The sequence below is a fragment of the Tupaia chinensis genome, unplaced genomic scaffold, assembly GCF_000334495.1.
Source record: "Tupaia chinensis unplaced genomic scaffold, TupChi_1.0 Scaffold000096_1, whole genome shotgun sequence".
NCBI classification, from domain to species: domain Eukaryota; kingdom Metazoa; phylum Chordata; class Mammalia; order Scandentia; family Tupaiidae; genus Tupaia; species Tupaia belangeri.
The window spans coordinates 2281305-2295979 of NW_006159558.1; the positions used below are offsets into that span (position 1 = coordinate 2281305).

The 14675-nt window shown below is 52.9% G+C and overlaps 1 protein-coding gene across 1 annotated transcript in view; it reads right to left on the bottom strand.

The window, feature by feature from the left end:
- ANKRD33B (ankyrin repeat domain 33B) overlaps positions 1-14675 on the bottom strand; it is a 54483-nt gene that overhangs the window by 11276 nt on the left and 28532 nt on the right. Inside the window, exon 3 of the mRNA XM_027769888.1 lies at positions 6064-6204. Within this exon, the coding sequence (XP_027625689.1) occupies positions 6064-6204 (141 nt within the window). The remainder of the gene's footprint in view (positions 1-6063; positions 6205-14675) is intronic.

Genomic DNA, 14675 nt, shown 5'->3' on the forward strand with positions numbered 1-14675 from the left:
AGCAGGAAGCCATCCTTGGTGTGCCAAGGAGCAGGGCTGGTCACTGTCGACATCTGGAGACATTTTTGGTTGTCACATCTGGGGGCTGCTAGAGTCACCGGAGGGGTGGAGGCCAAGGACTGCGAAACCTCCTCCAGTTTGGCAGCCTTATGACCAAAGACGCTGCGGCTCTGCGTGTCAATAGTGCCATGAGTATGAACCCCCAGTCTGAGCTCATACCACAGTGACCAAGTTTAAGTGTCTCATCACAAAGGGACTTCTCAAAGGACACCCTACCAATTTCTTCATTCATTTAACAAGTAACTGTTAAACACAGAAATTCACCAATAATAACAACCGTCATAGCCACCGTCCACCTCCATTCGGGCAGGTGTCCCAGAGCCACCCTCGCTCTGGGTGTGCTCTCGCTCAGTCCCCCTCATGGACAGCTGCTGTCAGCCTCCTTTGATAGAAGAGGAGACGGAGCGTCAGAGAGTAAGCAGCTAGCCCCAGAGAGGGAGATGGGAAGTGGAGAAGCCAGCAATGAAACCAGAGCCTGGCTTCTGAGTGGTTTCTGTGGCCTCTCCACTCTGTCACATCTGGCAAAGGGACAGATGCAATAGAGGGGACAACAGGCCAGAGCCTGTGGTCATGTATTTTATCCTAGACGCTGACAGGCAGGAGCTCACAGTGGGGGAAGGGAAGGGAGAATAATATAAGGCCTAATGTTGATTCGTATCCAAACAGCCAAGATGGGGGCAGTTGGGTTTGCAGGGAATGTCAACATCAAATCCCAGCTGACTCCAGCAGGCGCCTCATTCTTAGAGCTAGAAAAGGTGTTGCTGTCACCCCATAAATGCTGCAGCACCTGCTGGAAAACTCTGAGACCCCAGGAGGAAAGCGCTGCCGTGAAACGGAGCACAGAGCCCTGCGTGCTTCCCAGAGTGATTAGAAGGCAGCGGACCTAAAAGATGAATTTGTAATTCAAATTAATTATCAGGAAAGATGCTCTGACACGATTGGCACCGCAGATTTTCAGTTGAAAAATAAATGACTAAAGATTTACCTCAATTACAACTAGATCCAGAAGTAGCAAGAGTGGACGAAGCTTCCCAAACACCAAAGCATCACGCAGTCCCTGTCCAGTTAGGAGAAAGCATCTGGCATTGACCTCGGAGCGGCAGCGCCTAAACTCGCTTCTAACTGATGAGTGACTTCTTAAAAATGAAATGGTAGGGCCAGCACGTAGTGTGGCTGTTAAGGCACTGAACTCCTGCATTGCCAACAGCGGTTCAAGCCCCAGACCCAGCAGCTTGGAAATCACACCAGGTGCACATACATGTGCACCAAAAATCCTGAGGGGAGAATGGAGGAGAAGGGATGGTGGTGTGCCCATCCCCTCAGAGGGTGAGTTCTCACATTCCTTCTAGCAGGAAGCCATCCTTGGTGTGCCAAGGAGCAGGGCTGGTCACTGTCGACATCTGGAGACATTTTTGGTTGTCACATCTGGGGGCTGCTAGAGTCACCGGAGGGGTGGAGGCCAAGGACTGCGAAACCTCCTCCAGTTTGGCAGCCTTATGACCAAAGACGCTGCGGCTCTGCGTGTCAATAGTGCCATGAGTATGAACCCCCAGTCTGAGCTCATACCACAGTGACCAAGTTTAAGTGTCTCATCACAAAGGGACTTCTCAAAGGACACCCTACCAATTTCTTCATTCATTTAACAAGTAACTGTTAAACACAGAAATTCACCAATAATAACAACCGTCATAGCCACCGTCCACCTCCATTCGGGCAGGTGTCCCAGAGCCACCCTCGCTCTGGGTGTGCTCTCGCTCAGTCCCCCTCATGGACAGCTGCTGTCAGCCTCCTTTGATAGAAGAGGAGACGGAGCGTCAGAGAGTAAGCAGCTAGCCCCAGAGAGGGAGATGGGAAGTGGAGAAGCCAGCAATGAAACCAGAGCCTGGCTTCTGAGTGGTTTCTGTGGCCTCTCCACTCTGTCACATCTGGCAAAGGGACAGATGCAATAGAGGGGACAACAGGCCAGAGCCTGTGGTCATGTATTTTATCCTAGACGCTGACAGGCAGGAGCTCACAGTGGGGGAAGGGAAGGGAGAATAATATAAGGCCTAATGTTGATTCGTATCCAAACAGCCAAGATGGGGGCAGTTGGGTTTGCAGGGAATGTCAACATCAAATCCCAGCTGACTCCAGCAGGCGCCTCATTCTTAGAGCTAGAAAAGGTGTTGCTGTCACCCCATAAATGCTGCAGCACCTGCTGGAAAACTCTGAGACCCCAGGAGGAAAGCGCTGCCGTGAAACGGAGCACAGAGCCCTGCGTGCTTCCCAGAGTGATTAGAAGGCAGCGGACCTAAAAGATGAATTTGTAATTCAAATTAATTATCAGGAAAGATGCTCTGACACGATTGGCACCGCAGATTTTCAGTTGAAAAATAAATGACTAAAGATTTACCTCAATTACAACTAGATCCAGAAGTAGCAAGAGTGGACGAAGCTTCCCAAACACCAAAGCATCACGCAGTCCCTGTCCAGTTAGGAGAAAGCATCTGGCATTGACCTCGGAGCGGCAGCGCCTAAACTCGCTTCTAACTGATGAGTGACTTCTTAAAAATGAAATGGTAGGGCCAGCACGTAGTGTGGCTGTTAAGGCACTGAACTCCTGCATTGCCAACAGCGGTTCAAGCCCCAGACCCAGCAGCTTGGAAATCACACCAGGTGCACATACATGTGCACCAAAAATCCTGAGGGGAGAATGGAGGAGAAGGGATGGTGGTGTGCCCATCCCCTCAGAGGGTGAGTTCTCACATTCCTTCTCTCTGCCTCTCTACAGCAAGCACACGCGCCCACGACAAAAACCTTAAAAGAAAGAAAGAAATCGTCACTGAATCAAATGCACAATCAATGGGATTAATTTAAACATAATCCTTTTTATTCCAAAAGGACTTCCATCTTCATTGCCTCTTTTTCATTCACTGAGTTTATTATTTTTTTTAATAGCATTCCCTAAGACACTCAAGTTAGAGCAGAAGAAAAAATATCCAAAGCCTATAACCCCAGGCTAATTACCAAAGAAGCAATGGCTAGACTTAGGTTGGGGACACTCTTCACTGGCCAGTACCAAGACTGTCAACTCATGAGTGACAGGTGAAGACTGAACACACTGTCGTTGATCAGAGGAGACCGAGGACCCCTGACAACTGAACATGGTAGTCTGGTTCTGCCCCATGAATGGCTTTAGTCCCTTAAAACAGAAGCTAGAGGGACCCAAAGTTAGCGTAATGGCTATGTCGCTGGACTCCCATGTAGTCGACTGCAGTCCGAGTCCCAGACGTGGCGGCTTAAAACACGCCGGGCGTGTGTACGTGTGTGCCCAAGATCCCGAGAGGAGAATGGAGGAGAAGGGATTGCAGAGTGGCCATCCCCCCTGAGGGTGATTTCTCGCTTTCTCTCTCTGTCTCTCTCTGTCTTTCTGGCGAGTGCACATGCCTTATGGCAAAAAACTCTCTAAAAAAACCCCAGAAGCTAGAGGAAGGCTCCTTGCCATGTGAGGACACAAAATATAACGGGTCCTCGGCAGACACTGTCTCTGCTGGTCCTTGATCTTGGACTTCCCAGCCTCCAGAACTGTGCGGATAAATGTCTGTTGTTTCTAAATGACACATTCTGAGGTATTTTCTCCTATCAGCAGAAACAGGCTAAGATGGAGGAGAAATGCCACCTCTTCAGGAACTCATGGAGTCAAGTTGAAGCCAGTTCTAAGAACAAAAATGAAGATAAATGGAAATAACAAAATTAAGTAGTGCCAACAGCGGGATCTATCATCGACGGAGATGCTAGCTGCTGACAGCATGTGACACGGCCTGCACTCGACATGCATTTTCTCATTCAGTTCTCAAAATAACCCAGTGATGTTGCACTAAATATAATCACTGGTTCCATTTCAGCATGAGGAGAAGAATCAGAGGCCAGTCACATGGAGGTCAGCTTAGCTGTCCATTAAGGTCATGCACGGCGCACAGGTGTGAGAGTACTGCTGTCAATGCTGGAGCCTCAGAGAGGCCCAGGCTTGGATCCTGGGCTGACCTGAACACGCAGGGTACGTCTGCATGCACCGCGATCCTGGCTGACCAGGAGACTGGGGGAGGGCCGTAGTGCAGTGACTGTCAAGGGTACCTCTCTCTCTCTCTCTCTCTCAAAATAAATAAACTTTTTAAAGTTTAAAAAGTCTATATAGCCTTGGGGCCAGCAGGTGGCGGGTGATTAATGTGCTGGACTCCTACGTAGTCGACTGCAGTTCAACTCCTGGATCCTGTGGCTTGAAAACCACGCTGGGTATGCGTGAGTGTGTGTATGTGTGTGTCCAAAATCTTAGGAGGAGAATGGAGAAGGAATTATGCCACGGTCACCCAGAGGGGTGATTTCTCACTTTCCCTCTCTCTCTCTGACTCTCTCTAGAATGTGCACACGCCCTAAGGCAAGACGTGTGTAGCCTTTGAGAGTTGCATCTCATCCTCAGAGCGGTGGGGGATCATGGCCGTGTCACAGACGGACACAGGGAGAGCTTTCCTAGAGATGACGAGATCGTAACAGGCCCAGGGAGGCTGCTCTGTTGATCCAAAGCTACGGCCCGAGCACTGTCCACTCCACGGTGTCATGGGAAAAGGAAACTGACTCGCCACGTCGCCACACAACCCCAGCCACCAGCTGGCAGGACACTGGGTGGCCTGGGCCGACCCGCACCGCTCCTCTGCCCACCTGCACGAGGACAGGCTTGCAGTTTACAGCCAGGACAAGAGTGCAACTGCTGAAGAACAGATATGGGCAGTGTTGGGGTGGTTTGGGGTTTCTTTTTGTTTGTTCATTTGTTTGTTTGTTTCTTTGTTTTGAGAGAGAGATTTTTGTTATAGGGTACGTGCGCTCACCAGAGAGACAAAGAGAGACAGAGACAGAAAGTGAGAAATCACCCACTTAGGGTAATAGCTATGCTGCAATGCCTTCTCCTCCATTTTCCTCTCGGGATCTTGGGCACGCACGCATACGCACATGCACCCGGCATGAGTTTTAAGCCACCAGGTCCAGGACTCGAACCACTGTTGACAACACAGGAGTCCAGCAACGTAACCATTACACCATCTGCTAGTCCCAGCTGAATATTTTTTTAATCACTGATCTCTCCAGTGAGAAAGAGAGAGACAGCATCCCCAACAGAGTCCCGACTTCACGGTCCACCGCCAGCATCGGCCAGCCTGGCATCCTGGCTAACGCGTGTCTGGTGTGCTCAGGGAGGTGTCCAGTCCTGAGCCCGGAACCCTCCCTCGTGGGCCAGCCTGGCAGAGCATGTTTGACTGCCGCGCCCCACCCGGCCCCTGCGGAGCACACTGAGCTGACGGGGGGCTGGAAGGGAAGCCTCCCTGCTCTTCTGCCCTCCCTGCCTCTCCTCCCTTGAAGCAAGTCATACAAACTGGAATTCTTCTTCCCTGAAGCAGCTCATAGAAACCAGAAATTTTCATCCCCAAAGTCAGCCATAAAACCAAGAAACATTACTCTCACCGCCCCCTGTCTTTCTGTGCAATGCAAGAGCTGGCCATGAAGAAATCCTCCGACCTACACTGACTCACAGAGGTTCGAGACCCCCATTCCCGAGGCACCCTGCCCAAACCCGGGAGGAAGGAGGGCTGCAGAGATCAGCCACCGGGTTCCCCCTCAGCCCAGCGCCCGTAGAGCAGGCCTGTCCACCCGGCCAGGGTCTGCCCAGCGTCCACTCTCCACCACACCCAAGCATCAAAACAGACAGTCCTCCCAGGGTCCTTGGGTCGTCCCCTCTGAAGGCTCCCATGCCACCTACACCTTTGATGAAATAAATGTGCATTTTTCTCTGGTGGCCTGTCCTTTGTTAAGAAGCATCGGCCCTGACCCTGCTGCTGGGTGAGGAGAGGCGTCTCGCCCTGCCTCCCTGACAGCTGCAGCCACCAAGCTTGTCTCCATGGGTGTGATTTGTCCCCTCAAAGGCTTCAAAGGGACAAGGCCAGGATCCGCTGGGGGCCTGGGACCCGCAAGGCTTACCTGCCAGCATCAGGGCTCGGATGCACTCCGTCCGGCCCTGCATGGCAGCTTTCATCAGGGCTGTGAGTCCGAACACGTTCCTCTTTTCCAGGTCAAGGCCAGGGAAATAGTTCAACAAGTAGTTGGTGATGGTGGCGTGCCCTGCGGAGAGAATCGTACACGTGTACAGGTGCGCACGCCCACGAAAGTGCTCATTCCAGAGGGCCTGCCCAGAGAAACGCCGAGTCACCCCGGCCAGCCCCGTGCTGTGAGCCTGGGAAGGCAGAGACGCGCTGGCTCTACCTGTGTCCCTGTCAGAGGCCCCGGGGGCCAGCCATGCACGCACCGCTGAGCAGGGAGGTGGGAGCAGATGCCCAGCAGCCTGTGGAGAGCAGCGTCCTGCAGACGTGCAGGCAGGAGCATCCGCTGCCAGCAGGAGCACCCGCTGCCAGCAGGAGCCGCCTGCAAACAGATGCCCCGCAGTGAGCTCAGCTCCGGGAAGTTCCCAAGAGCTCCGGAGTGTCAGGGAGGAGAAAGTCCTCATTTTAGCCACAGGGAACTGCCAGCCAGGGCGCTGTCTGTCCTGTACTCACGTTTCCCTCTCTGTCTCCACCTCCCCTCCCCCTCCCCGTCTCCATCTCCATCTCCCTATCTCCACCTCTCTTTATGTGCCTTCCCATGACATACATGACTCTGTCATTGTGGATGTCATTTGTCATCCACAATGTGAATCAGTCCATACTGTTCATCATTTTTAAGATTCTGCTGGCGATTCACTTTCCTTTCTATTTCCATATTAAGTTAATGATAACACTATTTATTCTGTAAAAAGTCTATTGGGCATGGGAAAGAATTAAATTTAATTTTCATATCAATTCATGGAATAATGCCATCCTAATATTATTTACTGTGATCCTGGGACAGTGGCAATCTATTTACTTGCTCCTTTTTGAAGGGTTGGGCCTGTAGTGTAGTGGTTAAGCATTGTGCATAGAAAGCTGAATCCCACAAGGTTAAATGTGGCTCAAAACCTGGACATAGTGGCTTGAAAAACACACAGGGCACATGTGCACACTCCAAATCCTGATTGTGCTGTGACCATGCCCATTAGGATGTTATCTCTCCCCATCTCCATCTCTCTCCCTATCTCCACCTCCCCTCCCCTCTCCCCATCTCCATCTCTCCTCCCAATCTCCATCTCTCCTTCCTTCTCCCCGTCTCCATCCCCTCTCCCCGTCTCTGTCTCCATCTTTCTCTCTCCCCACCACACACTCACACCCCACAAGGAGAGCCGCAACTGAGACCTTAAACATAAGCAGGTGAGAGAACTCCGTCAGAGATTTCCCCCTTACATCCCCAAGCAGGATTTGATTTCCACTCACCCCAGAGGGGTTCTCAAAAACTCCATGGGGCTCTCAACTAGGGGCAATTCAGGAGAGTGCTGTGGAAAAGCTACATTTTCAGGCTCTGTTGGGAAAACCAGAATGGGGGAAGCAAGTCCGGCAGCTGTCAGGGCGCCCCAGCCACCGCCACACCTCTCACAGTCCGGTCCTCGTGTGAGTACAAGGGCTCTCCCGAGGGGGTTCGGAAAAATGGAATGACAGTGCAAAAAAAGGTGAAATGCAGGCATAATTCTTCAGTGAGCTTCTTGAAGACTCCTTGTTCACCACACACACACTTCAGTCCTCCGGGGGTTCCAGCTCAGGTACTGGTGGCATTTGGGGCTGTCCCTGCCTTGCAGGGTGGTGAGCAGCATCCTCATCTCTACCCACCCTCCCCTCCCCTCCCCTCCTCTGTTCCTCTGTCCCAGCACCAGCAGACCCCTCTCCTCCACGGCCCTCTCCATCCTGGCCCACGCTGATGCTGACGATGGCTAATATGCCCCAGGCAGGCAGGCAGCCTGCAGAAAGTCCCCTCCCTGGGTCCTGGTGAAGGGCTGCCCACGCATTCTCCTTCCTCACACCCGCAGATGCAGCTCTCTGGGACCACACGCTTATCCCCTCTCCAAGCCGTTCCTCTCTCCCCACTGTGGGGGCTGCAGGTATCGGCCTCGGGTTAACTCATCAACCCCTCTCAGAGGGACACCTCTGTTCGATGTCGTAGCCTGGACTCCTGTCGCCCAGAATCCCTATCTCTATGGGTGGGATGTGGGATGTGGGATATGGGATGTGGGATGTGGGATGTGGGGAGGCAGAGAAGCCACTCCTCTGAGGTTGGCCAACCTGGAATGTGAAACCTTCCCGACCCTCACCCAGTCTGCAGACCATGATGGCTGAGTGAGCTCTGGATGCCTCCCTACTGTGTGCAGGGGGTGCCCTTGGCTTCACCCCTTAGCCCTGTCAGTGCCCTGCAAATCCAGGAATAAGTCCTTCCCATGCACAGCATGGGTTCTGTCTGCACACCCACAGCCTAGCCACATAGCTGCCCCGGCTGGAACCCATCTACCCAGATTAAATCCTGTGGCTTAGGTCCTGCCAACATCCAGATTAAAACCAATGAGAAGTGAGCCAGCAGGTGGCATAGTGGTTAAGGTGCTGGACTCCCACATGGCTGACCGCAGTTCTAGTACCAGACCCGGCAGCTTGAAATTCACATCAGGTGTGTGTGCATGCCCAAAACTCTGAGAGGAGAAGGGATTGTGGCGTGGCCATCCTCTCTGGGGACTGATTTCTCACTTTCTCTCTGAGCTATCTCTGGGGAGCACATGCACCTATAGCGAAAATCTCTCCCTTAAAAAAATCGACGAGCAGCAGAAGTGAGAGGGATTCTGGGTGGCATGGCTGACTGCCCACCACTGACCACAGCCCGACTCTGGGGCGCACCGCAAGTATCTGAGAGAGAAGCCCCAAGGAGCAAGACAGCAGCAGGACACGAATGAGCAGGAAGCCAAGGTCACCATCCATGGGCTACACAGCACCCAGGTCCAACAGCGCTGATGGCCACTGACTCAGGGACGCCCATGTTCTCTCCGTCTTCCCCCAAGAGGGCACGCTGCCAGCCGTCAGCTGGCCGAGCTGCTTCCTTGCTCGACACCGCGGGGCACAGGGGCGCAGGGGAGCAGGGGAGCAAGGGCGCAGGGGCGCCCTTCTTTACCCTTGGGTTAAACACTTGGCAGCCCCTGTCAGTTAGATTTACCCAGGGACATAGCGATGCAACTGCAATTCTTTTCGAGCTTTTTCTTTTAAAATGTGAGCTAGTGAGTTGGCTACGATTTTCAGCAGGGTCTGTGCGTGGAGAGATCTAAACCTTCTGCAGGGGGAAGCGGAAAACCCATGAAGCAAACTGCCTTGCACAGGTTTGTGCTGCACGTCAGGTCGAGGGCTGGGGAACCAGCCTCCCGCTGCTGCTCCTCCTAAATACAGGCCGGCCTTTGGTGACCCGGGAAGTCACACCCTGCTTCCTGCGAGCGTCCCTGGAACGGCGGAGTAACTCCTTCCCAAGCAGAACCTAGTCCAGTGGAAATCAAGGGTGGGCCCAAGGTATCTAAGAGTGTCCAAATGTTAACTTTCCTTTTTAAAAACTAGTCAAGTAACCGAAGGGAGCTTTCGTGTTTGTGTGTGTGTGTGTGTGTGTGTGTGTGTATTACACACACAGCCTACTTTGCACGAGGGAGTCCAAACATGCACCACACTGAAATGTAGTTGGAGCTTAGGTATGAAATATTATGGAGTAGGGTCTGGTTCCTGCCATCCTCACAGAGCCCCTTTAAAGGGTGGGCTCACCATAGGGGTCCCAAGAACACATGGAGGCAGGCCAGTTTAAGGTGTGACGGGACAGCGGCCATCTTGAAACTAAGCTTTCTTCGTTCCTAAGGTTCTCTAACAAGAACCTTCTAAGCAAGTGCTGAGCCATGGGGAGGTCTCGCTGAGGAATGGGTGGCTGAGAAACCAGAAGTGGGTATTTGAAAAGATCAGGGTCATTACTCAGGGGAAGGGACTGACTGATTGGCTGGAGTGAGAATGATTTGCACCTGCTTATATCTCGTGCCTCTAAAGACCAAAAATGTGTTGAGCTTTTGAGACAGTGTGGTGGCACCTGCCGACTGCCTCCTTGTAACCGGTTATAGAAGTAAACTCCCTCCTCTGGCCTGTGCCTCTTATTTTACAGACGAGAAGCAGCAGCCGGACTGAGTTTGGCCGGTAACGGCCACACCTACCCCCATGCTCTTCACTCTACCGGAGGAAGAAGCACAGATAGCCCAAGGAATAAGTGGATTTGAATGAAATCACTCCCATGGGACACGGTGGGCACGAAGAGCTTAGTATTAAGACAGCTGACTCTGAAAGGACTCAAGTTCAAGTCCCAGGCTTGCCCCTGCACATCTGGGTGCTCTGGGAGGTGAGTCAGTTTTCCTGCATCTGGAAGAGGGGATATGACAGCGACCTCACAGCTGTGAAAATGGCGGGAGATGGTGTGTGTAAAAAGAGCCTGACGACCACAGATTCAGAGCCCCAGGTGGGCTTGACAACACACCACGTGTGTGCGTCCTGGACACCCACGGTCCGGAGGCGCTGGAGGGTTGGGAAAAGGGGGAACAAGGCATGAGACCCGTCAAGAACGCCTCCCCACCCCTGTACACAGGCACGTCCTCTCGTGAACAAAGTAAATAAAGCTTTTTCAAAGCGCCCACAGGATGGACAAAGCTCCGGCAGAAAAGTCCCAAGTAACGTACGCGCTCTGTCTCAGGAGTAAGAAGGGAGCTCCCCACCCCGTCCCTGCGGGCTGTGCGTACAGACCTCCTTCCAGGGAGGACGACACGGACAGAGGGGAGGGGGGACGGGAACGTCACAGTTGAGAGACCTACTATGACCCCATCCAGTGACCGAGGTCACCACCATCAGCAGTCGGTCATGTGGGTGGCAGAGACCCTCGACGAGATGCACTAGGAATGGCGCTTTAACTGTGATCCTCCCAATCACCCCCCCCCCGCCGCCTTATATTTTAAGAGAGAGAGAGACTTTTGCTATGGGCACATGTGCTTGCCGGAGATACAGAGAGAGACAGAAAGAGAGAAAAACCTTTACCCCCCGGGAGGTTGGCCATGCTGCAGACCCTCCTCCTACATTCTTCTCTCCGGATTTTGGGCACACACACAAGCCACCTGGCATGAGTTCCGAGTGGCTGAGCCCAGGACTTGAACAGCAGTCTTAACTCCAGTTGAGTCGTCAGAAAAGCATCAGCCCCACCCCATGAGGGACAGTCCACAGCATACAGCCCAGGGCTGGCCTCAGAGCTGTCAGGTCGGGCTGGCTCACGGCACAATGCCGACGCACTGCTCAGGAGAAACTGGATCCCTCCTGGAATACCTGGCCCTGGCAGGCAGAACCCATGTGAGTGCCGATCCGATGGGCTGGGAAGCTGGAGGAGGGGGATTGCAGCGTGGGGAGTGTCCATCTCTCTCACACATGCACACACGTGTGTGCGTGCATATGCTCTATTACAAATTTAAAAAGAAAAGATAACAGTGCCGTCGAAAACAAGGGAAGTCTGTGAAACCGTCCCAGCCAGGAGGAGCCTGAAGAGACGTGATGACTAAGTGTAACGCGGGTCCTGGGGCAGAGGAAGGACACGCGAGGAACACAGAGGGAGTCCCAATAAAGCACGGCCTCCATGAGTCGTGCACCAGGACTGGGTCATCGCGGAGCCAGACGTGAGGTCGTAACCACAGAGGAAGCTGGGAACTTCTGCACAGTCCTTCTGTAAGTCTAAATGCTCCTAAAGTCAAGAGCGTATTTGTTCAAAGAGCGGAATTAACACAGGGCCATTCAAAAGAGTGCCAGGTGGGGACGAAGTCTCACGGCCAGCTGCTGGGTGTGGCCTCCCCGGTGCTGTGCTCAGTCCTTCCCTGTCGGAGGAGCTCACCAGGCTGCGGTGGGCACACGACGGACCAACGGCAGCCGGACCCCCAGGCAGGCAGGAGGACGGAGAGAAGCCCCTGAGGAAGTGATTGGGGGCCTGGGCAGTGGCAGTGTTTGTGAACTGAGCAGTTCAAGGCTAAACCACATGGGCGGGTCCCAGGCTCACATGGGAGACCTCCCTGGGTATACCAGACACAGGTGTGCCCGTGACCCAGGGCTGGGAGCATCCAGTGCAGAGACACCATTGGGGGTGCTCAAGCTCTCTGAATACATAAATAAAAAACAAACAGGAAGGGGAAGGGAGGAAGGAGGAGCACAGACCTCGGTGTGATGGAAAGAGACTCCTGACACTACCCCATGCCCGGGCCGACTCCACATGGATGACCAACGGCGCCTTCAGTGAGAGCACAGGGACGTGGAACTCCACGGTGCCCAGGCCCTCCTGACTCTCAGCCCGGCCTAGCAATGCTTCTGTGCTTTCTGATCAACTTTCCCTTAAACTTTACCATGGGGGACATTTTAAGCTTTTCTGAGTCACCAGCCTCAGCAGACCCTCTCTCAGGAGATGACTCACCTCCTAGTTTACAGAGAGAACAGAAACTACAAGAAGGGAACCCCCCAACGTCCCCCAGAACCCCACAAACTTGCCCACACCACAAACAGGCTCTCCTCCTCTCCTACTGAGAACAAGTGGAGTCCACCTACGTCCAAACGCCAGCCCTTCCTCTCCCCATCCAGAGTGTGGTCCACGCCCACGTCCATGGAACGTCGTGCTAGCAATGATTTCTCTCTCTGCAGCTGCTCCTCCTTGCAGGCCCACTCCCATCAATGACCCACCTCCTCACAAACTCTTGGCCACGTGACTTCATAGTTCTCTGGCCCATGGGACGTCTGCACATGTGACACAAGCAGAAGCCTGTGATGTACTTACTCAGCTAAACTCACTCTCACGGTTGTGCCTTGGCTGTCTCCCTAGGAACCTGCCCATTCACTCACTGCTTCTGGGAAGAAGATGAGACGTGTACAGAGTAGAGCTGCCTCAGCTCAAGTACCCAAGAGCAAGGTCCCCAGCTTGCCCACAAACACAGTTAAGATCCCCATCATAGGTACATAAGCAATAAAAATATCTTAAACTAGAATTTGAGGGCTGTTTGTTATGCAGCAATAGCTAGCTGACACGCATGCTCAAGAGTCTCTCTTCTTTCTTAGCCTGTTGGATGCTACAGCATGGGTGACCCGCAAACAAACCAAGCTCAATGCACCAAACTCAAAACATTGTTCCTCAAACACCACTCCTGTCTCCCACCTCCTTACTTCGCAACAAACACTGCCAGTCACCCACCTGCCCAAGCCAGAAATCTGGGCTTCGTCTCAAATCCCCCCTCAACTTCGCCACCTACTTGGTCACCAAATTCTGCCAAACTCACCTCTTCACTATCTCCAAACCTGTCCCTGTTTCTCCATCCACAGGTCTACTCCCTGACGGGCACCACATCCACGCAGGACCACTGCTCCAGTTCCCCTCCACGCTGGTGCCCCCTCCTGCCTGACTGTCCACCCTCCTCCACCTGGCGGCATAACTCCGAGACCTGCTAGCCCCATGATCTCTACTTACTTACAGCCCTTAGTGCTTCCTGCTCTCCAGGCGAGCTCATGCTCACCATCACGGTGCGCACGGGTGTTTGTTAAACAAGACCGAAAGGTTCCTCTTCCACTGAGAAAAACTCCCTTAGTAAAGTTCTCTAATTATTAATCCATAACCCATGTTATCTACGATTAAATGTCCAGGGCCAGCAGGTGGCATGGTGGTTAAGGAGGCTGGATCCCACATGACCAACGGCATGGTTCAAGTCCCAGACCTGGCAGCCCAGAATCCTGAGAGGAGAATGGAGCAGAAGGGATTGCGGTGTGGTCATCCTCCTTGGGGGGAGGGAGGAACTTTCTCACTGTGTCTCCCTCTCCCCAGCAAGCACAAGTGCCCTAAAGCGAATTAAAAATAAATAAATAAAATGTAAAAGTTTAAATGTCCATCACAATTATGAATTATTAAATCACTAAGCATTATCTTGAGTACCATACATGGCCTAAGAGTCTTATCAAGTGGACACGTGAGACGTGTATTCCTCTATTCAAAAAAAGGAAAAGGCAATAAATGCAACCCGCTCCAAAACAGAAACGCGTCAGGGGTCAGCAGGTCACAGTGTGGTGGTTAAGGTGCTGGACTCCCATATGGTTGATCACAGTTCAAGTCTTGGACCTGGTGACTTGAAAATCACCCTGGGAATGTATGTGTGCATGCCCAAAATGCCCAGAGGAAAATGGAGAAGAGATTGCAGCATGGCCATCCCCCCTGGGGGTGATTTCTCACTTCCCTTCTCTCTGTCTCTCCTTGTCTCTCTTTGCTGAGCATACATGCCCTATGGCGAAAAGAAAGAAAGAGAGAAGGGGAGGGAGGGGAGGCGGGAGGGAGGAAGGGAGGGAGGGAGGAAAGAGGAAGAAAGGTGTTAAGGAATTTGGGTTCCCTGAAAACTTCACTGGTTTGACTCCAGGTCCGAAGCATGTAGTTCTCAAAATCAGGTGGTAGAGGGCGCTAGTGGTTTTGGAATGCTGCATCCTACCCGCCACCGGAAGAGAACACTCTCCTAGGAATTTGGACCCAGAAGAGAGGAGAATGCCTCCAGAGGAGCAGGGGAGCTGGCAGAGGGGTGTGCCCGTCTTGCTTTTGCTGGCAGGCAGGTGTGGGGCGAGGAGGCTCCCCGCTAGTCGGCACTGCTG